This window comes from Triticum urartu, chromosome 5A (genome assembly GCF_056163025.1).
Source record: "Triticum urartu cultivar PI428250 chromosome 5A, HENAU_Tu73, whole genome shotgun sequence".
In the NCBI taxonomy this organism is placed as follows: domain Eukaryota; kingdom Viridiplantae; phylum Streptophyta; class Magnoliopsida; order Poales; family Poaceae; genus Triticum; species Triticum urartu.
Window position 1 is genome coordinate 665,125,316 of NC_141877.1, and position 25,638 is coordinate 665,150,953.

General features: G+C 47.1%; 1 protein-coding gene, 1 long non-coding RNA gene and 1 pseudogene across 4 annotated transcripts; 1 reads left to right on the plus strand and 2 right to left on the minus strand.

Annotated features, from left to right (window-relative positions):
• Positions 1–1,911: 1,911 nt before the first annotated feature.
• On the minus strand, positions 1,912–6,057 carry LOC125511476 (uncharacterized). Of its 2 annotated transcripts, none has more exons than XM_048676864.2 (4): positions 5,594–6,057; positions 2,920–3,131; positions 2,540–2,807; positions 1,912–2,453 (listed from the first exon to the last, which is right to left on the minus strand). In XM_048676864.2, exons 1-4 carry the CDS (start codon positions 5,909–5,911, stop codon positions 2,160–2,162), a joined length of 1,092 nt encoding a protein of 363 aa, XP_048532821.1. In that variant the 5' UTR covers positions 5,912–6,057; the 3' UTR covers positions 1,912–2,159. The 2 variants fall into 2 exon arrangements, with proteins under 2 accessions (XP_048532821.1, XP_048532822.1); XM_048676865.2 differs by lacking the exon at positions 5,594–6,057 and adding an exon at positions 3,876–5,553.
• A 3,197-nt stretch (positions 6,058–9,254) lies between these two features.
• On the minus strand, positions 9,255–16,436 carry LOC125511475 (disease resistance protein RGA5-like; annotated as a pseudogene). The gene is made up of 4 exons (XR_015603055.1): positions 16,149–16,436; positions 15,142–15,958; positions 12,691–14,661; positions 9,255–11,056 (listed from the first exon to the last, which is right to left on the minus strand). The product of XR_015603055.1 is annotated as a disease resistance protein RGA5-like (transcript).
• Positions 16,437–17,090: 654 nt separating this feature from the next.
• On the plus strand, positions 17,091–18,936 carry LOC147973878 (uncharacterized). The gene is made up of 2 exons (XR_015603056.1): positions 17,091–18,158; positions 18,297–18,936. It is a non-coding gene; the product is annotated as an uncharacterized LOC147973878 (long non-coding RNA).
• The last annotated feature ends 6,702 nt before the right edge of the window (positions 18,937–25,638 follow it).

The following is a 25,638-nucleotide window of genomic DNA, read 5'->3' on the forward strand; positions in this document are numbered from 1 at the left end:
CATGAAGAAAACAAACAAACAAAAAAAAGGAAAAACCTACACAAGAAGGTTCCCAATCTAGCAAAAACCGAACAAAACTTCTAGAAGGTCGCAAAACCGCCCCCTGCTAACTAAAATGAATTGCTATGTGAGCTCTGAGCGAAACCATGACAATTTGACGCAATGCTTGTCCAATAGGATATACCATCAGATCCACCTTAGCAAAAATTATGTCAACAATCCTTCTACAGAGCCGGAGGGCCGGAGCTGGGCCTCGACACGCAGGGCCATAGCTCGAGGCCTAATATTTTTTGTTCTTACCTTGGTATAAGTTTTTCCCCTTTTCTTTCTTAATATAGGACTTTTTAACATGGCAAATATTTAGATGTTCAATTTTTTTGCATCAAGAATAATATTTAAATGACCAGCTAGTACACCTGTTTTCAATTTTATCTTCGGGGTATTTTCAATGCTTATTTCTGATTCTTTTGTCATCCACTGGTAGCCCTAGATATCTCATTGCATGGAGCCCCTAGGACAAGTGAATAGTTCAGCATAGATTTCATCTATTAAAACATACATTCAATTTAAAGGGGTACCCAAGCTAAACCAGGCCTAAAAACTCAGAGCATAGAAAGAAGGTGGGGTTGGCTAATTAAATGAAAAGATTTCGAAGCAAAATATTCTCTAATTCAACAAGGATTGTATTCTTTAAAAAAATCTCCATTTTTTATTGCTTAATTGAAGAATTTAAAAACTATTTAATGAATTGTATACTCTTTCTTTGGATTCAAAATAGAAGAATAAAAGAATAAATAGAAGAATCAAGTTAAGTCAATTAAAAAAAGGTAAATGGCCGAGGGAGAGGATGTTATAAACACAGTTTAAACAACACATAGAATGAATTTTAGATTATGAGCACTCTCAAAATCATCTATAAAAGGATGATGGTATTATCCGCATATTGCAACACATTAGTCCCATCATCAACACTTTCACCAACCCACTTTTTTTGTCCATGTCTAATAACATGGCCAAAGCATCAGCAACCAGATCAAACATCAGAGGGGACAAAGAATCCCCCTGCCTCGGACCTTTATGAGTAGGGAAAAAATAACCTACATTTATTATTGATTTTGATGCCAACATCCCAACTTCTAATAGTGTGCATGACCCTGTAAATCCATTTACCAAGGAAACCTTTAATTTTAAGCATTTGCATGACAATGACCCATTTGATTTTGTCATAGGCTTTTTTAAAGTCAACCTTGAAAAATCAGAGCGCTTTGTTTCTTCACATGAATATTGTTCACAGCTTCATGTAAAATTTGCACTCCATCCATAATATATCTCCCCTTGACAAAGACAGTTTGCATGGGAGAAATTATCTCTCCAATAACCCCATTTAGCCTATTCATAAGAACTTTAGTGAAAAAATTAATTCACATTTAACAGGCTGGTAGGCCTAATTTTTTTTTTTTGATTAGCGTCCTTAGTTTTAGGAATTAGGATGATAATCACATAACTAACCCTAGATATATCCAAATCACCTCTGGAAATCATCAAAAAGAGCTTTAAGATCAAATTTGACCAGTTCCCAAAAATGTTGATAGAATTCAACAGTAGAACCATTGGGTCCAGAAGATTTATTATGTGCCATACTAACGACAACACATCTTATTTCTTCCATGAAAAACTCTGCAGTTAATTTCTCTACAGCTTCAGAAGGTATAGTTCTGGGATCCTCTAGATATAAAGATATAGAAGTGATATCAGGATGTCCAAAGTTTTTATAAAAAGTTGGTAATATGAGTAATCAACTCTTTGTGTCCCTCAATTCGCGCCTCCTCTTGATCCAGGGAGGATAACCTGTGGACACTTGGTAGACCAGAAACAGGAAGGCAAGATATATCCAAGAAATAAGTAACGGAGTAAAAGGTAAGATCATCATGGTATAGTAGTTCCACTACTTTCTCGTTTCCAAGGTTCAATTACATATTTTGCGCGCACATCCTGGCCGCGCGATTTCCACCACAAAAAACACTTGATGTTACACCACCATTTCACCTATAACATCGTCGCTAATCAGCGATAACCTGACCACCTTAGAATAAAACAATGCACCCGAAGAACGCTATACTTCAGCAACGTAGTATGTTCAGAGCTGCTGTTGCTGCTGATCATTGCTTAGCATTGCCGAAAAGGGTCTGGAGAACGGTGTCACCTAGCCCGGGGACCGGCGACAGGAAATGCCCGGTCGCGGGGAGCTCATGGTAGTTCACCCAGCTGAGCCGGCTGGCGATGTGCCTCTGCAGCACCACGGGCACCAGGCCGTCCTCGTCGCCCTGCCAGATGTGCACGGGGCAAGGCGGCTTCGGCAGGCTCATCGGGTCGAACTCCCACTTGCCGAACATCACCATCATGTCGCGGTAGTACGACTCGTGGATGCCCTGCTGTGTTGCCAGTTCCATCTTCTGCAAGATCAAAGAAATCTTGTTAGGTGGTAAGATCATAAGCACTGCTGTTCAGTAGTGATGACAATGGTGGAGCTGAGGTAGACCTGCTGGAACGTGCCATCGGCCTTGAGCTTGGCGCGGATCTCGGCGTCGCGCTTATTGGGGAGCGGCGTGGTGCCGGCCACGACGGTGGAGGTGGGCAGCCAGCTCTGATCCATCCACCAGTGGAGGATGCCAGGGGCGTAATGTGACACACGCAGCGCCCACTGGTCGCCCACCTCCTGCTTGTTGTACACCTCCGCGGCGAGATCCGCAGGGAAGCCCGGCCACCAGTAGTTCACCACCGGAGCCATCATTGCAGCTCCAGCAATCCTGCATCACAGAGTGATCACCGTTTATCAAACACTGATGTTGCCACAAACAAGTTATTAGCTGCTTGGTCTTGAGCAGAGTTCTCTGGCATGACTGGCACTGCGCTGTTTACCTTTCAGGGATGTACTTGAGGGCGCCCCAGACAGCATGGCAGCCAAGGGAGATGCCGATCACGTAGAATTTAGGGCCTAATCCTAGTGCGTCAGCAAGCTCCTCGACGTCGAGCGCTGCGCTTTTCACAGATCGGTTAGGGTTCGGGTCACTCTCGCCATATCCGGCACGGTCGAAACCCACCATGTACACGCCTAGCTCTTCAGCCACTTCCTGAAAACCAACATTTAGGTTCACACGTTAGCATCCGAGACAAAATGCGAAGTGAATGAGCAGCATATGACATCTGGAAAGTAAGCATCAGAGTGTAAATATGCTCATTATCTAGTTGGAACTTTCCATACAAAGAATTAGTCAGCACTTGCATAACATGAGGAAATCTTCATTCTTGTCGGCAACTAATAAGGACACGTGTTGTTTCGTCAGAAAGAAAAGGTCTTCAGAGGAAACGTTCAGCCTATATATGACATGGTCATGGTCAAGTAGAGAACAATGGCATTGGTAGTAGGAGTATTTGTCAAGCTGAAAAAACAGAGGAACCAACAGATGGGCACCAACTAATCCGAATTTAAATAATGCCATTGAAATAGTAGGATTGAGTTCTGCAGAAAAGTACTACTCAAGTGCTACTAATCAACTACGAAATTCCAGCATTGCAATGCAGTTTGTGAAGCCTAAATGTTTGCTCTGAATCCTCTGACCAGCCAGATTGCAAAATTTATGCATCCTTGAATAGCAACATGACAATTTCTAAGAACATCCAAAAAAAAAGCTAGTATGATCTTCTCCAGCGGACGATCCCCAATTCGGCAATCCAATCCGCTGGAAACAAAATCTCCCGGTTTGGAAGCCTACACGTGCTCTGATGCTCGCCATTGTCGCGGCGGCTAAAGCTGAAGTCGCTCTACAGGGTAGCTTAGCGGAGCGCAGGGGAAGCGCGGACCGACGTGTACTGACCAGCGAGGGGCGGATGGTGTCGTGGCGGGAGCCGGTGAAGCCGTGGGAGAAGACGACCTTGTAGCGCGCGTCCTCCTTGCGCGCCCCGGACTCGGCGTAGGCGAGGTGGCGGCCGTCGCTGAGCCGGACCCTGGGCGCCGTCACCGGGGGCCCGCCGGGCGTCCCGCAGATCCGCGGCGGCGGCGGCGGCGGCTTCACTGCCCCGTAGATCCACCTCCCCAGCGCGCCCGCCAGCGGGCCCATGGGCGATCCCGTTCCGCCCCCCCGGACCCTCCTGGCGCCGCAGCTCAGCACCGGCGCCTTGCACAGCAGCTCCATTGCCGGGCTGGCGCGGTGGATGGGGTGGAGTGGACCTCCCTGCTGCCGGCCGCCTCCCCTCCTAATTGGGCACTACTAGGAGGGAGGGAGGGAGGGAGGAGTATGACGTAGTATCGGCTCTCCTGAACTCAAAAACGGTCACGTGTGAGGGGAGATGAGATCCACCCTCGGTCGCGGTGAAGCGGCCGCCATTAATTGTTGCTCCTCCACGCGTTCCACGGGATTTCACAGGTCACCGTCGTGTCTAGGAGATGAAGCTGGGGGAGGTGGGGAGCAAAGCTGGCATCTTTATTTTCCCTGGTCGTCGCCGGCTGCTCCTCCTCCAACCACACGCCGACAGACAAATCTGTGCTCCTACCACACCGCACCGAACAGGTTGAGTCAGACCGGCCGGTTCGAATCCTTGAGACTCCGTCCAGAATAGAACTGCTACTTCTCCATCTTTGAACAGTCCGGCCAAAGACACGGAAGAAGGTTACGTGGGGCTCTGCTCAGCTCGGAAAGCTAAGGCTCAACAGCTTGCCTCTCTGCCCGTTCATGCAGACGGCAACGTGTGCGGATACGGACAGTGATATACTCCTACTACTGTACTAGACTAGAAGATGTACTGTGCTGTGCTGTGCTGGGACGCAAAGAGGAACACGCTGCACCTATCTGGCTCAACAGGGACGTGCCCTGCCTCTGGCCAGTGGCAGTTTGGAACACGTATTAGTCGGCCACCGAGCACGTCCTTTTCTTGTGTTTGTTGAACCAAAATGTTTATCATCGGTTCATCACTGTGCTGCAGATGACGGGATGCTTAAGGTGGCTAAGCCCTTTCTTTCTTTCTTCTGGCCTCGCTTTCAAATTGAGAAATGACTTCGACCTGCCTAAGGAACAAAGTCCCACCAAACATCAACGACTTTTTCCCGGGGAGTTGGGCGCATACGTGCCCGCCCGTTGCCATCGGCGACCGCGCTGGCTCACCCAACGAACGAGCCAACAAGAGAATTGATTCGATTCGATCTCCCACCCAACCCAACGTGCGTCCAGCTTCATTTGATTCTTCAGCTTTATGCACCGACGGCGACCGTCTCCATCACCGCGGACACGGCCGGTTTCCCGTCAGCTAAGCATTAGCTAGCGTACGCGCTAAATCATATCTATCATCGCGGCCAAGTGAGCTGCCAATCATTCGTACAGTTCGGCCACAGATAACCGTACTTTAATCAGTTGGATGCTAGTAGTAGCTAGCTGTGAATGACAGCACAGTTGGATTGGGTTCCTGACCCGATCAAACGGAGACTAATGCATTATTATAGTAAGTAATCGGCCGGCGCCGGAGAGAGATTAAACTAGACATGCGACGCCGGACGGCTAGCCGGAGCTAGCTAGCTAGAGGCACAGAAGGTGAACGGTACCTGGGTGGCGCGGACGCTGTCCTCGCGGGAACCGGTGAAGCCGTGGGAGAAGACGACCCTGAAGCGGGCCTGCTCCTTGGGAACGCCGCTCTCGCAGTAGGCCAGGTGCCGCCCGTCGCGCAGGGAGACCCGGGGCGCGGTCACCGGGGGCCCGCCCGGCGAGCCGCAGAGCTTGGGCGCGGGCGGGTCGGCGGCGCGGGACAGCCAGCCGGCCAGCGACCCCAGCATGGCGGCCGCGGGCGCCGGCGACATCATGTCGTCGCCCTTGCGGCTCCTCGCCTCCTCGTCCCACACCTGCGGCATCGACGTCACCCACATGCTGGCTGCCTTGGTTTCTTCTTGTTGCGTGGGCGGGCGGCGAAGTTGAAAAATGGAGCCGGTGATGGTGGGATTGCTTGTGGGCGAGGCGAGGCGAGGTGGCGGTGGTGGTTCTCGGTCGCTGCCTAACTCGGCACGGGCGTGGCGCTACTTATAAGCACGGAGGCGTGGCTGACCGGAGGGAGAGTTGGTGGGTGAGTGGCCGGGAGGGAGGCAGCTTTCTTCACCTACCGACTACCGTGGCGTGGACGCATCGCACGAACGCGGATTGGACTCCGGCGTCGATGAAATTCTCGAGTGGAATACTATGCGGGGAAGACTCCACTAGCTAGCTAAGCTAGGTAGCCGCTCGTGCGGTCGTGGCATTCTATTCGTGCGCTCCAGTGGATGGAGTGGTGGTAGTGTTTCACTGTTTTGGACAAACACACGATAACGCACATCCCGACCCTCGCACAAACACATGACAAGGCACATCCCGACCCTCGCGTCGTCTACCCAGGGGCGCCGCCAGAGACCCTTGCGCGGCGGCGGCGGGCCCAGCGTCGAAGGAACCGGCATATGGTCGCGGCGGCAATCTCTTGGTGCGGCTGGAGCGTGGCGCACAGCAGCCAGGGCGCGCGGCAGCCACACTACCCTTGATGATCCGCGGGATCCTAGGTCTCCGGCAATGGTGGGCATGGCGGCAGCCGCGAATCTGGATCCCATCCAGATCAGTCGTTAACTCAACTCTTCATGTGGATGGTCGGCGGCGCGGTGAGGGCTCCGGTAAGGGGATGGAGGATCTCCGCTAGAGAACCGGTGGCGCCATACGTCTTCATTGCGAAGCTTCGGGTGTTTCTAGGCTTCCAGCCAGCCGCGAGATCAGGACGATGCGGCTTCCGGTGAAAACTGTGCCTGACTGTGGTTTTGGTGGACGATGGCGGCGTCTCCGGCGTCGTTTTCTTCTCGAGGCATCATTGTTGCAGGTCACGTCAACTCGATCAGGATGTTTCGGGAGAAACCCTAGATCTGGGTCTACCGGATTGGACAATACGGCGCCTTCGGTGTTGTTCTCTCTTCTAGGGGCATCATTTTGGAGCAAGTGCTGGTTGAAGATGACAAGAGGAGGAGGGGTGTTACATCTATTGCAAGGCTGGCGGCGGATCCTGACGGCATGGTGCGGTGGAGTTTCAGCAACGGGCGCGTATGGATGGATATACGCAGAACAATGGCGTTGTCTGACGCCGTGGTGGCGTTGACGGCAGGCTTGACAAGGTTGGTGTGTCAGTACCTACTCTGGAGATGGATCAGTGGAAGATGGCGGCGGCGGCCTCTGAGAATGCGTCGGGCCGATGTATGACTCAGTCCCGGCATTGTGGCTTGGATGGGGCATCCGGTTTTAGATGCTAGCCTTTGGTGCGTTGTCTGTTTGGTATGGCTCGGACATTCGGCACCCCTTCATCAAGGGGATAGGAGTAGTGACAGGTGTTTCCAAGATGATGGTGTCTTTATGAATAATTAATAAAATAGATATATGCATCGTCCAAATGCAGAGGTCGGGGACATATCCTCCTTTCTCAAAAAAAAAGAGAGTAGTGTTTTCGCCTGTGTGGCGCCATTCCATCGCCGCTGGTACGTACGTGCGCGTGATGTGACAAAAAGAGCCAGGGAACAACCGTGTGTGTGAGTGGGTGGCCACTGGCTAGTTGCCGCCCGCGTGGGTGCGCGACCGGCCGGTGCGCACCACGGCGATCCACGGCCGGAAAAGAATGTCACGTACCAGGTTCCATGCATGCATGCATGCCGTGCATGCGGGCGGCGCGCCAAGGCCACGCTCGTGCTCGTGGAGGCCTGAAGGGAAACAAAACAATCGAGTTCCTCGTTTCTCGCCCCGCCAAGATTAGTATATTCGCCGGTGCGGCGGTGACCATGCGCATTGCCCGGCGAACGGCAGAGATCGATCATGGCGGTCCACCGGCCGAAAAATATATGTATGCAGCCGTTGTGCGCCAAAAGCGGACAACACTCACTCGCTTCCCTCGGCGCCTTTTCGTCGTGCGGGAACCGTGGAAAGATGATCGCACGAGCGCGCGTGATGAGCGGCGCCTTTCCATGATGCCGGGTGACTGGCTGGTGAGCGACGGCTGACGGCGGACGGGCGACACCGGCCGGCCGGGTGACCAGTAGTGCATGCAGTGTGTGGTGGACAGTGCGCACCATGTAGGCGTCCAACACATCAATTGGCATGGAAAACTGTCCGTCTCCGTATGAGTATGATCCCATCCGACTGTTCAACCGGGACCGGCCGGCCGGCCGCCACCACCGTTAGTGAGCAGCCGGAGGACCGCACCTCACGTTATCCACGCGTAGGGTCCGGCGCGCCACCTGCATTATGGGGCGCCAAAGCTGCCGGATATTCTCCTCCCTGCTCATCTCACTTAAAATTGCAATTTTATAGCGTCTAATCGCATCAAAACAAACGAAAGGCGCGCAAAATATGGTGGCAACGGCCGCCGACCTGGGAGCCACCAGAGTGGTGTTTGAGACAGACTCGCAGCATTGTTTTAGAGCAATGCTACACATATGATACTCTTTGTATGACTTTTGTAGGACGATTTACCGTGGCCTTTCATCGCGTCGCGGGGCTGGACCTTTGGATCATCAACCGTACAAGGATCGGAAGGTTAAACATCGCGTGCAAAGCAGCTACTTTACTTTTATGCATGCACATCATCGTACCAACATTTTCCTCACGGCTCGTTGGAAAACATGCAAAAGATTTTTGAAACATTTCAAACATATGCATGTAGTAAGAAAGAATTGTCTAGGAGCATGCCAGGAGACGAGTGAAGCAACATAGCAGCATGTCTTTTTTTTTGCGAGAAACATATATAGCAGCATGTCGAAGGACGGTTGGATCGACACCCGACAAGTGTCAAACCAACGGCCAGGTGGATCGGTCTAATCTCTTCCTTCTATTGCTTTCTAAGCAAGCCTTTTACGTTTTTTCTCTCCGTGTGAATTTTTTCAAGCCTTACGCTTTGTTAGGGGAGTGGGTGAATGACTCAGCCACTCGGGCTCAACTATTCACAGATGTAAAACACGTGTTAAAAGCAAAAAAAAAACAACTATAAACCCTTTAGTTGAGTTTATTTTTCATTTCACATTTTCCCTTTTTGCCTCGGTTTTTCTTGGGAAGTAAATTGTGATGCCTAGCTCTACAACGTTTTGGACCTTTCAAAGTTGCAAATCCAAAGCAAACCATACACATAGACCAAAAATGCTACACCTAGTCACCTACGTATGAATCCTACCCTTTCTTTTCTAAACAAAACACCACCCACTTTATTCATTAGATAAAATAGATACATCGTCTGTGAGGAAATTCACAATTTCATTCAACACTTCCTCAAACCAATCATAAGTCGCAGAAAATCTCGCTAACCTAGCTAGTTCGTGAGCTACCTTATTTGCTTCTCTATTACAATGTTCAAACCTAGAAATAGGAAAATCACAAGCGAGATAATAACAATCATCAAAAATCACCGCTGCTGCAATCGCATGACCTCCTCCATTGTTCATTGTCTCGATGACCTCTAGATTGTCAGAATTGATAACTAGACGGTTGCACCCTATTCTTTGCGCCAGGGACAACCCATATCGGAGTGCCAAAGCTTCAGCTGCCAGGATGTCTGCGCACCAGTCTATTTTTTCATTCGCCCCTGCAATAAATTTACCTCTGTCATCCCTGAGTACTGCCCCAACAGTGCCCCTGAGCTCATCATGATTAAACGAAGCATCAACATTAAGTTTTACAAAACCCATAGAAGGTCTGGTCCAACCCCCCTTTTTTATCGTCGCTTTTGGAGAGCAAGCAGTAACAAAATTGGTTGTAATTGCACGGATCCCCTGTGATATCTGAGAGACGCTCTGGGTTATTTCCTCACGGACCAATTTATGTCTTTCCCACCAGAGGTACCAGGTAGTAATGGCAATCATATCTCGAACATTCCTAGTTGCCACTGAGGTCAAATCCTGTTCTGGCATAAGAAGTAAGAACTCCAGAACCGCCTCACCTGCTCGATCAATTTCACAGGCTCTCGTAATGATTTCGTTCAAACCCAGCCTTCTCCAAACCTCTCTTGCTTTGTGGCAGAGAAATAAGGCATGCTTTGTATATTCTGGATTAGAAGAGCAGGTAGGACATTGAGGCGATACCTTGATATGTCTATTGGCAAGCGTAACACGACACGAAAGCGTCCCATACAGTGTACGCCAAATGAAAATTTTCACCTTAGCCGGACACGAGAGCTTCCAAATCTTATGCCAAATAAGATTTGCATTTGTTCTTCCTCGACCATTCACATGTCGTAGTTTTTTACCGTGTTGATGTTCCCATTCCATGAAATACGCTGACCAAACTGAGAACATACCATTTTTTGTATAGCTTCATGCAACAAAATCCGGCATATCATGTGGAGAGAGAGGGATAGCAAGTACTCGCCGTGTGTCAGTGGGCCAAAGAGTTTGTCTCACCAGTTCCACATCCCACTCATTAGAAATAGGATCAATAAAATCAGCAACCCAAGAGATTAGATGGTTCCCTCTTGGCGTGCTGACTTTTCTATCCGCACACTTTGGAATCCAGGCGTCCACCCAAATATCAATATTCTGACCGTTCCCCACTCTCCATATATACCCACGTTCAAAGAATACCTATGAATCAACTTCAAAAAAAAGAGAATACCTATGAATCCTACTTAATCTTACACACTTTCCTTTCTCTACCAATCAAAACTTCCCCCTGATTTCAGGGTGGGCCCGTGCGCCCCTAATAACTAATGATAGTCCTCCAAATCAGCCTCTGCATAACATTACGTAAATAAATTACATAGTTGTAGTATTGCTTGACATAGACATAGACTAACCGAAAGAATGGACATAAACTCTCGCGTAAAATCAGACGGTTAGACAAAGTCCAAGACGCCGACCGATGATTGGTGTCATCTTAAACATGCACCCTAGAATTAAAGAGCTGTTGCTGCTGGCCTTCCGTGGACAGGGCACCGGTCAAGAGTGTCACGTCCTTCTGTGCCTGCCTAGCAAGCTGCTCTGTTGACGTGACGGAGATACTTACAAACGGTGTGGAAACGTGTTTGGTCAATCCTGTGAGAATAGACCACTTCTTCAGGGAAAGAAGAAAACAAAATTATTCGTTAGGAAAGAGGATACCACGTTGTTCCTTCCTGACTACCGTGGAAAACTGAATGGTCCTTGCAACAATGACCGGAACCAACCAGCTAGCTAAAGGTTTAATCAATGATACTCTTTCATCATCTTATAACGACAAATAAAAAAAAACTCGACTGGAATGATGTGTGTGTGTGTGTGGGCAACTCATGTATGCAGAAGGAAGAAGACTTCGACATCCTAAAAACTCGGGTGTGTTTTTCGATATTAGTGAAGGTGTTTTTGTACATGCCTATGCTACTTACTTAATACTGCGCCGCCCGGAATTATTTGATATATCTAAACGTGCTTGTAGTTCTAAATACTTTCATTTATATCCATTTCTTCGACACGTAATTCGGGATGGAGGGAGTATATATGATCCTTTGACTTTTCAAAATAAAGAAATAAATAACTTGGATAAAGTTGTTGCTTTGAGTTGCATTTTTGGCTCATCGCACTTCGCCAAAGAGTGGTGACCAACCGAACGACTCGTCGGAACACATCTTCTTTTTTTTTAGAGAGACTTTCTATCACATCTCCGGTAGGTGAATGTCAAATTCATGTGCCCTGTGATGGCTCTCATGAGTCATGAGAGATAATGGCCAAAGAGAAAAAGAAAGAAGCGCTGCGCAGCCATGGACAAACACACAAGGTCGCGTCACCAAAAATAGTACGTAGTACTACCAGTGTGTACAAGTCAGCTCTAATCATCTTGTCAGGGTGGGATGGGAACCATTAATTTCGGTCACACCACGGGTAGGTGAATGATAGCACGACACATGAAAAATGAACCGAGGATATATGAATAGGAGCGCAGCCAGGGACAAGCACTGAAGAGGGTCGCATCAGCTAGCTGCCCCACGATGCAATTCAGTTTCTGTCATCGTCGTCGTCTACAATGACACTAACCTATTATGAGCTTGCTACAAAGATCGTCTCCGGACAACTGAGATATAAAAAAGGGAACGTCTTGCTCAACCAGTCGACTGAATCTCGTTTTGAATCAGTCGATTTGGCCTGGATGAATTTGAAGCGTTGGATAGAAAACGAACGGCTCAGATTGTTTCTTCCTCCTCCCAACAGTTTCTTCTTCCTCCCGCACGCCGCCTCCTGCGGCCGGCGGCGCTCCCCGCAACCGCCCCGCCATCCCACCCCCCACCGCCGGTCTTCCGTCGCCCCGGCCATCCCTCTAGCCCCCCCCCCCCCCCCCCCCACCGAGCTTTTTCTCCGGCCACCGCCCCCACCCTGAACCCTAAGATAGATAATGGGATGATGGCGGCGAGCCCATTCCTTCTCTCTGGCAAGGCCCTTCCTTCTTCCTTCTCCTTCCATGATTCAAAAATCGACTGACCCGAACTCGAAAAATCAGCTGACTGAAATCTAGCTAAACTGTACAAAAATGTCCAAAGAATGAGTGAAACAACGTGTCATAGTAGCAAAGTTAAATTTGGAACGGCCTGAGAGTATCACAACGCAGCATCATACTTGTCTTTTGGCTAAGGAACGCAAATGAAAAACAAACTTTAAATCCCATCAGAAATTGGAAGCGTAAATTTGCACATACATACCAGCTTGCTTGCCGCCGAGTCGTAGCCACCATACTAGTCATCAGAAAAACCAAAATTCCAAACCTCTTCATAGCTGACTTTGACTAGAAGATGGCTTGGAAACATGTCGATGGCACTCCTCAAGTCAGAGTCCGCACTTCTCTTGTCGGACTCTGAAGCACGGTGGCAGCAGATTTTTGCAGTCAGCTCTTCAAGTGCTAACAATTGCTCGAGGCCGGCAGGTGCAGCCCCAATCTGCTCCGATCCATGTACATTGAATTTTAGCTTCAGCCTTTGGAGCCTGGGCATTGCTCCGGCCTGGAAGGTCAAGTGCAAAGCACTACTTAATAGAAGCTTAAAACTCTTTAGAGCAGGGAATGCTCCTCTCTCGATGGAAATCACTTTGTTTGTGGTTTTTCCGGTCTCTACATCGAGGTGAGTGAGGGCGGGCAGCTCAGCAAGGATACCAACACCATCAGTTAGCAGCTGACCAACTTTGAATTTTAACTGGCAGAGGTTATGGAGTTCCCCCATCCAGCTAGGGACCCTGGAAAACCAGCACCTCCATTGCATGATAAGTCTCTCAAGGCGGTAATGAGTTGGGGGAGGAAACAATGGCATGAAGCCATCTATGCAGCCGATGAGATCGACAAACAGGTTCTCTAGGTGACATAGGTTTCCCAGAGAAGAGCATAGAGCATCCATGCGTCTCTCCCAGTCATCCTTACGAATGCCGCACGTGAGATATAGAAATTTCAGATTGGTAAGCTCTCCAAGGCCCCTGATATTATCTAGCTTGTACAACGTAAAATCAAATCCAAATAGATGACGCAGGGATTTCATATTGCCAATCCCATCAGGGAGCCTCGTCCAAGCTTTCAGAAACATCAAACGGGGTAGATGAATTATATCTGACGGAACCCTGTCACAACTAAACAGCTCAAGTGTCTCCAAGTGTTGAAGCACTCTAATCTGTGTTGGTAGCTGGTATGAACAACCATCACTAATGCATAAATACCTCAGCTGATAAAGTTTACACAATCCAGTGAGGTCAACTTCAGCATCATCAAGGTCAATATGAACAACTCGGAGGAACTTGAACTCTGACAAAGGAGGTGTAATCTGAGAGCTCCCAAAGAACATAATCGACCGAACCTGCGACATACTATTATTTGTCGATACTATTTCTCGGCCATTACTTGCACCATCCAAGCGGATAGACAGCCGACGGACCTTGCATTGCAGTCTTGTAAAGGCATGTGGGTCATCCACTATAGTGAGAAAATTCTCCTGTGCTGACTTAATCAAGATAAGATTAAGCAACATATCATGAACCTTGCATTTTGTCACCGACCCTCTCTTATCGAATTCTACAGGTTGAATAAGGCTTCTATTCACAAGCTCATTGAAATAATTTCTTGCAACCTTCTCCACATCTTGTCCATTTCTATACTGATGAAACCTTCAGCCATCCACTGGCGTTCCAGATTAGACCTCTCTATTTGGTAGTCCTCCGGATACATACCAAGATACAACAAGCATGTCTTCAGATAAGGAGGAAGATCTTTGTAGCTGAGGTTTAAGATTTGCCTCATCCCGTCAAGCATGTGATTGCTTTCCGAGCCCATAGAATCTTGTACATATTCCCACCTTTCCTTTTGGTTGCAATTTTTATTTGCTAGCATACTAGATATACTAATAACTGCAAGAGGTAAACCACCACATTTTTTGAGAATTTCAACCGAAATATCTCTAAGCTGGGGAGGGCAAGCTTCTTTCGAGCCAAATACCCTACCAAAAAACAGCCTTGTTGAGTCTTCGTTGGTGAGGGGCTTCATTTGTAAAATGCAATCACGGGAGCAACATGTCATAGCCGCATCTTGCTTTCTTGTAGTTACTACTACTCTGCTAGCAAGATCATTTTTACTAAAAACACATTTAATAATATTCCATGCTGATATATCCCATATATCATCAATTATGATCAAATATCTGCCAAACATTCAACATAATGTTAGGTCAAGTAGCAGAAATTTATCAAATAATGTATAAAGGTCGAACTAGAAAAACTCAACTTTGTTCATTCAAATATTAGTTGTGATTGAATAACAAAATAGATCTTTACTTAGATCATGGTTCTTGGTAAAGTAAATTTATGGAAGCATCATAATATCTAGAAGTGAAAACTATTAAACACGTTTTGTTTAAGAAATGTTCTTCACCCATAAGAAATGTAGCAACCAATTAGAAGTATAAAACTAAGTTGATAATCTGGTACAAGTTTATTAAATGCAACTAACTAATGCATTTTAAACAATATTTCTTCTTTGTGTTTCTTAGGTCATCTAATGATTTCCTCCCATGTTTGAAATTTTTAGACTAAATTATGCATATACACTATAAATGTATCTTTGAGAAATCCTATTATTGGACACAATAACAAATCTCAATACATGAAGCAAGAACTTGTACCTCTTAGTTTGGAGATGTTCTCTGAGCATTTCGATAAGACGTGACTCGCAAGTGTGAATAGATGTCTCTGTGCCAAGTTTGGATAGTAAAGTGTGGAGAATTTTTTGAATGTTAGGCTTTTGAGACACCGTCACGAGAGCATGAGTGTCAAATTCTCCCTTGACCCTACGGTATACCTGTTGTTTTTCCCAGACCTCCAAATCCCACAATTGATACGGCCTTCAACTTCTTCTCCTCATCCATTAACCAACTGACAAGCTCATTCGCTGGTCCTTCTATACCGACAAGGTCAGCCACTTCTGTGTAGAGTGCAGTGACTCGTGGGTCAATGTCAACATTACTTGATGGGGGTATACGAAGCTCATACCTTCTTTGACGTTCACTTGTCTCTAGCACAAGTTGTTTGACCTCTTCGATTTGTCCAGCAATCCGATGACGATCCCTCAAAGTTTTGAGGCGTCGAACAGTATTGCTAACAAGCCCAGTAGTTCTATCATTTTCACCAATGCTTTGCATGAAGTCATCGATGATGTCCTCGATCTCATAAGACATCTCCCTCACCATGTCTCTCCACCTCTTGGTTTGTGGATCTAGCTCATCTAGATCTGAAAGCCCATCAAGAGCATACTTCATGCTGATAAGCTCATTATTAATGAACCTCACTTCTTTTCGCAGGTTCTTCAGCCTCGTAAACTCCTTTCCCACGAGGGTTGTCAGCTTACCCAACAAATAGTTCATCACACCAGTAGAAGCACTCACCATTATTCCAGCCATCTCTTGATGAACAGCTTATCTTGGCCCCAGGTTAACTATACTCCTGCAGAATGGGAATTGCATGGGTCAGAACTTCAGAATAGTTTTCTTCCTAGATGACCCTCATTGGGACTCCAGAGCATGATAACCAGAGGGAATGACGATACCAACCAATCCAATAGAAAGCAATACAGTTTGATGATTTGAAAGCAATTTCACAGCAAATGAGCTTGAGTTTGGAGAGATTTAGTTACCTGAAATTTGCAGCGTGTGCTTGGACTATTCCATGGCCAAAGCGAGCAGCACCGAATGCCGGCTGGTTCAACAGTCTATCAAGATCTGGTCTGTGAGAAAAATGGAATAGTTCGCACCTACTGGTTATGGAGAAGATGGCATTGAATTGCAGCTGCAAGTGAGGTAGACGAAAGAAAGAAGTGAATAACTTAACAAGATACCGGCCCTCTGCAATAATGGAGTCTAAAAAATTAAGCATGTGCAATACTTAACCCAACACGAGACACGCATTCCAACAGGTCTCTCTCACAGGATGGGCCTGCACTGAACTTACCCTACAGAGTTAGTTCCCAGTTGCTTTCCATTTTATACTTTCTTTTTTCCTTGCGAGCTACTAATAGAGACTGGATCACCTCTACGTTCACGCTAGGGCCAACAATTGGCAGGATATTATTAACTATAGTTGTACTCTAGATTCACCCTGCCTAATGTTAACGAGGCTGCATGAATGCAGTTCATAGTTAATTAACTTAGATTAATCATCTAGATCCACGCCAAACCCACCGCAGAAAATAGCCATGCTCATTTCCATGTGCAAGCCAGTGAAGACTTGACCATGCACATTTCTACAGATCATAGATTAATCAGAGCTTTCGCTCTGCATTGTTTCAATATTTCCGAAAGAGCTTACAAATCTCATCAGAGAGAATGCATATGTAGATTGGCGGCCAGGTTTTCTTTTCACTCATGAAATGACACCCTTGCTGCTCCTCACTAGTTTCTACCGAAAAATTCTTGGTTTTGTTAGGATTGGTAGCAACAAACTGATGAGGCTGGGCATGCGCTGCAGCTAGCTCTGAAACTTGGTGGGCTTTCTTCCTTCCATTTGTACATGCACCTCCCTGTGTAAGTATACACACACTACTATATCAATATAATACTTGCAAGTCCTGCAGCGCTTTGTAGAAAAGATCTCATCAGCTACTCCGTAATACTAATATGATGAGTTGACCAAGATGGCGTATCAATACCAGAATGCTGATTATCCCTGAGATCAAGGTGCGGACTTGCACAAAAAGGGCAGCCCCAGTGCATGTAGCTCCCGCTTGCGCAGGGTCTGGGGAAGGGTCCGACCACTTTGGGTCTAGGTGCGGACTTGCACACATGAGACATAAAATTAGTGAAGGACATATTGTTTGGTATAGCTCAAATTGCTGATCCATGTGTCATACTGACAGGGCATGTATCTCCCAGGAACTGTACAATACTGGCAGGCTAACCATCACCGGTAACCGTCAGGGAAGCTTTCCATGCCAGTCCAGGAATAATAGCTCTCCCTGGATAAGGATCTGTGTCAAGTAATGCGTCAGGAAACCTCACAAGAAAAGTTTTATGGCGGTTTTCAGTACCTTAATCCGTCGCAGCTTTACACCATCATGAAAGAAATAAGGATTCTGCTAGTGTATAAGCTCCTTCGCCTAACGGCAATCTTTCTTAACATACAGGTCAACTCTAACACATGACATCAGGGCATTCGTACGTCTCAAAACACAAATTAAACAAGGTATCAGATACCAAGACTTGCTATCCTATGCCAGGTCCTCCTGTCATATCCAGCCAACTCTACCATTACTCCACTATGACTGTACATACAAAACAAAAGCAACTTGTTTAGGATGCCTAAAACAAATGCCAGCTGCAAGCATCTATGTCCTATCCACTGTACTAGCACAGATAAAAATATGGCTCTAAACTAACGAGCAACTTGATTAACTTATCCAGGGTCTAACTGTTCCATTATATATCTTCACAACATTCAAAATTTTGATATATATAATGTAATGACACACAAATGACACGATGACAACGATGAAGCAGGAAGCTGCGTTCTGGCTCTACCCTATCATGCAGCAAAAGCTTAGCTTGTGAACACCTATACACGATCCACAAACATCAACAAGTCCCTGGGAGCTCACCTCCACTCAAACAAATACGGCCCATCAGGAAGGAGGATCGTGACCCGAGCTAGAGTAAGGCCCACCTTGTTCGCTCAGCATCTTTTTCCAGACAAGAAAAGTTATTTTTGCCGACGAAGACATGAGAAAAGGTCGATCAGCATCGTCGCACTTGCATTGGCATATTTCATTAAAACAATCTAGTCTTTTCAGGACCGATCAGGAGAGTTGTATGCCAATCGCAGCGACGAGGCAGAGCAGAAAGGAGAAGGAGGACATTCGCGCACCTTGGGAACGCCATTGCGTCGCGGCGGCCGGGGTAATGCCGTGGAAGAAGATGCCCACGCGGCATAGTCGTGGTTAGCAGCGTGCGCGCGCGCGTGGTCCAGGAGAAGAGATGGCGTCTAACGGCGCGGCTGGCATTCCGTCGAACAGCTGCCGCGCGCCGCGGTGTGGATGTGGACGCGGCTGGCAGGCAGCCGTACGGGCGAGCGCCACGTCGGGATGGCTTGGAGCGGATCCCCATGGTTGGTGGAGAGGACAAGGCCCGCTGGACCGGACGGGGTCGGCGGCTGCGGCGGCGAGCGAGCGAGAACGGAACGGCAAATTCCGGCGCGGCCGGCCGACTGACGGGGAGCATTTTGTTTGCTACCTGCAGCTGATTGAACCGGTCGGTGTCCCACGCTGGCCGGCCACGGAGCCAACGATGGACGTCAAAACGGGAATATGATTATGTGGCACCTACGTGTACGCCATGTCATGTGACGTGGCAGCTACGTTTGTGCCATATCACCCCTATTTTTACTTGTTCCCAAAAATTGTGAGATAAGAAAAAATATAACCTCTCACGAAACCATATGTTCTAGTTTAAAAAAAACATATGTTCTACTTTTTTTCTTATCAATATTTCATAATTTTTGGTATCATAATGTTTCCATGGTAAATATTGTAACTTCTCCCCAACGGAAGTTGGCTACCTCATCCGCCTCCCACGACGCCCACACACCCCATGATGTAGGTACACCAATTGTGTGGTTTCACATTTGAATTTGCAAGTTGTTTTTACAAGCCTTAGGGCATCTGCGTTTGTCAAAACAGACATCCTCAAATGTCCACAAACACCCGACCGGCCAAAACAGTTCATAAAATGCTTAGAGGTTAATGACTACCGTGCCAGTCCCGTTGGCCTCATCGTCGTTGGCGGCTGGAGCGAACCCGTTGGAGCCGCCGATATGTGCCTCTTTGGAATCCTCGTCATGTTGCTCCGGCACCTAGTTGTCCTCGCCCTCTAGCACCGCGATAGGGCATCGTGTCACATGTCATTGATGTGGAGCTGGCATCACTTGAGGTCGACCTTCTGTGTGCTCTGCACGGACGAGTACACTGCTTGGTTCTCGTCGATGGGGTCCGGATCCATAAGAAGCTTCGCCACGCCTGCATCATACTCACGCTTCGCCTCCAATTGGGCCTCTGTTGCGCAGTGCTCCTCCAGTAGCGCGAGACAGACTTGCTACTTCACCTCCGTCATGGAGAAGAGGTTGTCTGCCCTTGTAGTCGCGGCGTCACCTGCCATCGCCTCCTCCTCCTCCTCCCCGGCGCCTCCTTCTCCGTCATCGCCATGGAATCATCCTTCTCCTCCTCCTTCACCAGTGCCATGGGATCATCCTCATCCTCGACCTCCTCCTTCTCCTCCTCATCCTCCCGAGCTCGGCTTCGGAGAGCTTGGAGGTTGGCCTGCCTCAACGCGGGCCTGGCATGGGGGCTCCGTCGTGTTTTCGGCGCGGCGCTGCGGCATCAACATCTTATACCACGTGAACTTGGAGCGAACCATGGTGACGACGACTGATGGGAAGGTGGATGAGGAGGGGGGCTCCACTAGTGCAGAACCGGGCAATAGCACCGGTTCCTAAGGCCCTTTAGTGCCGGTTTGGTAACTGACACTAAAATGTAGGCACTAAAGGCCCCCCCTTTAGTACCGGTTCAGCACGAACCGGTGCTAAAGGGCAACCACGTGGCACGAGCCAGCTTCGGGGGCAGGGAACCCTTTAGTACCGGTTGGTGTCACTAATCGGTATTAAAATGTTGGGGGGGGTGGTTTGGGTTTATGATTTCTTTTTCATTTAATTTTGTGTTTTTCATTTAATTCTTTTTCGTTTGCTGGTATTTTACGATACTACATATTGTACACGTTATGCATATATATATAAATAGAATTTCTAGTAGAATCGATCATTATATATATATATATCATCGAATGTCTCACAACCACCATTAATTAATTCACACATATATACACACATGTGTATATATATATATATACACACACAATTTCTCTTAATTGGTGCCTTCGGAGCCAGTGGCATTAGCCTAGCTAATTGGTGCCTTCGGAGCACGATAACAATTGGAAGTGGTTCATGGGGGCGGTAGCGGGTAATACTATTCTCCTTTGGGATCTATGACCTGGTCGAGCAAAAATCCCGCTATTTCCTCTTAAATTGCTTCTATGCGGTCCTGTGCTAGGAGCTTGTCCCGCACCTCTTTGAACTGTTAAGAAGGAGATCAATATGCATGTGTATTAGTTGTGTGACTAGATATCGATAATAGTGTAAAAATTGTGAATAGTATTCTGACAATCGATATCGTACCCACTCCTGTCTTTGAGATTTGCTCCTTTCGGACGTCATCATGCGAATGTTCTCGCAAACGTAGTATGCACATAGATCATTTCCCGGCGCCTGCTTCAGGGCCTTTACGAGAATGGAATTTTGATCAGATAATAATTAATCAAGCATGATAATTAAAGAGATGGCAGCTAGTTAGTACTATTTAATTACTTACCTTGGGTCGATACCATTTCAGACTTTGTTTCCATGGGCCTGGAGTGGCCCTGATGAACTTTGCCCAAGCCCTGCCCGCCGACAAAGAAAATGAATAAATGGGTTATTAAATAGTTGTTATCAGGAAATGACGAACTAATTAAATAGGCTGAAATATAGTTAAAAATGATTGAAATTACATGTTGACTATCCCCTTCACGATGGTGTAGTCACTTGCTTTCTTAAATAGCGAGTCTAGTACTTCAACTGTTCCTTCATCAACTTTAATGATTAACAAGATCCAGTGAAATCTGCATGCACACACGTTTGCATGTCTTAATTAAGCGTGCATATGTAAGCAAAAACATGTAGCTATAGCTAGTAGGGAAAAACAGAATTTGTAGTACAAGACAGTGTGACTCACTGGAAGTTGTAAGGAAATAGTATATCTTCATTGTATTTGAGTTCCTTAAAGAACTGTAGCATGTTTTCCTCTACACATTTTGCGTGATATGGATCTATTTTCCATGTGTATTCATTAATGGTATTTGGGTCAACGAACCCAATGCCATAGCGTCCACCTTTTTTCATTTCATAAATCTTCATCCTGCATAATCCACAGAAAAGAATATAGTGAGGATAATTACAGGTAATGATTGATCAAAATGATCAGCTAGCTTGAGACTTAAATTACAGAAAGAAATCACTTACAGACAATAGCAACTGACGATAGATTTGTCGAGTGCGTCTTTATTGTATAGCTGAAAAAGTTCTGAATACTCAACGGTCACAGCTTTCTTATGGTAGTAATGCTCCTCGTTGACATTCACCATGAGGGACTCTCGATTGAAAATCTTGGTAATGTCCATGTACCATTGATGCAATTCATACATTCTCGTTGGGAGCTTATTGACCTCCTCTGGCTCGACCAAAGGTTGGCCTCGGGCATATTTCCGTTTTATTTCCTCCTCTCTAGTCGGAGACATGGGCTCGATATCGAGGAGTTGTCCAACAGTGATCCCGATCGATTCAGCCTGCGCAATATGCTCTTCGGTTATTACCACATCGCCCAGCCCGGGAACGTTAACGGTTTGCCCACAATAATATTGGGCGCGCCTACTCTCATGTGTTGTTGGCACAACAAGTGGGGGGATTGATTGCGCCGCATGTTCTCCCAGCTGGGGAACGGTTTTACCGCATTTTTTGCCAGCTGATTTGCTCGAGCTCGAGCTCGCCTCTTTCTGTAGACGTGCTCGATTTAACTTCCTGAGGCGGCGCTCATAGTCTGTGTCAACAGGCTTGGGAGCTGGTGGTCTAGCCATACGAATGAAGTGGTCAATCTTTTCCACAAGCACTTTCTCCCTTGACGGCGGTGGCGGTTTCGGTGCAAAATGGGCTTCCACCTCGGCCTTTGATATGGCTACGTTTTCCTCCTTGGACTTGTCGTAAGGCCTCTGCGGAAGAGGCGCGAGGCTTGGACCATATTAAAATCGCTTGCCTCCGCCTGTACCTGCAGTACTACCTCGACTTGTACCGCTACGCACCATAGCTGAGGCGGCTCTCTTCCGTGATTGCTGAGGCGGCGAAGACGGCTGACGTGGCTGAGTTGAAGGAGGGGGAGTGGCCTGAAGCTGTGCCGGACTTGGAGGAGGAGTGGCCTGAAGCTGTGCCGGACTTGGAGAAGGAGTGGCCTGACGCTTTGCCGGACTTGGAGGAGGAGTGACCTGAAGCTGTGCCGGACTTGGAGGAGGAGTGGCCTGACGCGTTGGTGGACTTGGAGGAGCGGGAGTCTGCTGACTCGGTGGCGGACTGCGACGAGGAGTCGGATGACGCGGTGTCGGTGGCCTTTGAAAGATGATGCAATCCTTTCTCCATAGGATGATACGATGGTTGGCCTCTCCTAGTGTGTGCTCATCGTCACCTCCAGGAATGTCAAGCTCTAGCCCCGAATATTGGTCCACCACCTCATCAACCAAGACATGAGCATAGCCCGCTGGAATCGGGTTGCAATGGAAGGTTGCCTCGGGGGGATTTGTAAAAGCAAGGGCGTCCGCCACCTTCATGGATATGTTCTTCATTTTGAAGTGTAGCTCGCAGTTAGTGTTCTCCATGATGTCATCCACTGGGTAGCTATCGAGCAATGCGTCGCCCGGGGCGGAACCCACGCTACTTCTCGGCATGGATGGGACGGTGCTATCCATTGGTGGATCATCCGCTAGCTGCTGAGACCCTCTTTGCTGGCTAAGTGAGTCGATCTGCTCCTGCTGCCGCTGGAATTTGATTGCCAAATCCGTGTGCGCTGATTCTAGGCCTTGAAGGCGTTCATAGTCTAGCTTCCTCTGCTCCTCCTCCATCTTCCTCTTCTTCTCCTCCGCAATCTTCTTTCTCGCACGGGTTCTATAGTCGGCGTTCCAGTCCGAAAACCCCTCATACCACGGAATAGCGCCCATGCCTCGTGTTCTTCCCGGGTGTTCAGGATTTCCTAGGGCACGCGTAAACTCGTCGTTCTCTCTGTTGGGCTCAAACAACCCGGATCGAGCCTCTTCTATTGCAACAAGTAGCTTATCTTCGGCTCCGTCCAGACATGCCTTCTTCGAAACTTTGCCTGTCTTCGGGTCCAACTCCCCCCCATGCGCATAGAACTAAGTCCTGCACCTGGGGGGCCAGCTCAATGTTTCTGGAGTGACACCTGCAACCAGCATCTCTTTCTCAGACTTATCCCACTTAGGCATTCCCACTGCACAGCCACCTGGCCCCAGCTTATGGAACTTATCATTTTTTGCGGCATTGGTCTTGTTTATTCTCGACCGTTCCTTAGATAATTCTAAATCCTTGAATTTCACGAAATCGTCCCAATGAGCACTTTGGTTCTCTAGTGTTCCCTCGAATACTGGAGTCTTCCTTCCTCCGTTGACGTACTTGGCCCATTCACGAATCTTGTGGTTATTGAATGCAACCGCGATCTTCCTAAGAGCAGCGTCCTTGACTTTCTCCACATTTGCATCTGTGAAATGATCTGGTAGGGTGAAATGTTCCATGAGCGTTTCCCAAAGCAAATGTTTTTGTCTATCGTCGACAAAAGTAACTCCTTGACATGGCTTTGCTGGCTCTCTCCATTCTTGAAGGGAGATCGGGAGTTGGTCCTTCACAAGAACTCCGCACTGACGAACAAACTTGTCCGCAATCTTCTTAGGCGCGAATGGTTCGCCATTAGGTCTGATTGCCTCGATATTGTACTTTACGCCCTCCTTCAACTTTTTGTTCGGGCCTCATTTCGTCCTGTTGCCTGAAGATTTGCTCGATCCAGATGGCTGAAAGAAGAAAGATCGATTCGTTAATATATCTTCAAGTCATTTAAAACATGTGATGATCACCAGATGTCTGCTTATATAAATATATATACCTCGCCGGTCTTTGTTGTTTCAAGATCAACATTTTCTTCGTCATGTTCATAGTTCATGACTTCATCAATTCGGTCGTCGCGATCGAATATCATATCACCCTCCCCGGTGTTGTTTAGATATTCGGAGCCGTCATAATCTTCTTCATTCTGATCATCATCTGGCCCGCGAGGATTGCGTATGATATTGAATAGGGCCTCTTCTCCCTCTCTGTCGGTATTGTCCGCCATAGGTTTTGTTTAACTAATCCAAAAGAAATATATTCACATTACAATGCATGGGTGCAATCAATTAATAAGGAAAAACTGAATCAATCATAGTACATAATAAGCATCATCGAATATAATCTCGAATACGTCGTCTCGAATAATAGATATAATCTCGAATACATCGTCTCGAATAATAGATATAATCTCGAATACATCGTCTCGAATAATAGATATAATCTCGAATACATCGTCGGATCATGCGGCGCGGGCGGTGGACACCCAAAGAGAAGGAACCCTCACATGATTATAGCTGAAGTGAGATCCCTGAAGAACTGCCAGGTATTGGAGAACCTGCCGCCCTCTAACGCAACCATGTAGCGATGGACGTGCTCTTCCTCCTCCCTGACACGACGACGTACCACCTCCGGCAGGGCCGGCTCCCTCCGCACCAAAACTGGCCCACGCGAACGCCACCAAACGAGATCAGGGTCGACGACCGGAGCCGGGTTCCTCATCAAGCGGCGCACCCCTCCAGGCAGCACCTCCCAGTGCCAGCCCGGCGGAGCCCAGTCCCGGACATGGGTCACCCGGACGTCGTCGCGGACGGGTCGACGGCGAGGATGCGGGTCGGGCATCGTCGAGAACAAATACTAGCTATATGCCCGCAAAAGTAACATTTTTTTAATGATTGGATTTTGATAACTAAAATTTCTAACATTTCTATATAACTAACATTCCTATAACATTTCTAACAATGCTATATAACTAACATTTCTATAACATTTCTAATACTTCTATAACTAAAAAACAGAAAAAAAAATTATAACATTTATATATATATAACTAACATTTGTATAACATTTCTAATATTTCTGTAACTAAAAAAAAGAAAAATTTATAACTTTTTTATAACTATTTCTATAACTAAAAAACAGAAAAATTCCTAACAATTCTAACTTTTCTATAACATTTCTAACAATGCTATATAACTAACTATTTCTATAACTAAAAAAAGAAAAATTTCTAACTTTTTTATAACTATTTCTATAACTAAAAAACAGAAAAATTCCTAACAATTCTAACTTTTCTATAACATTTCTAACAATGCTATATAACTAACTATTTCTAT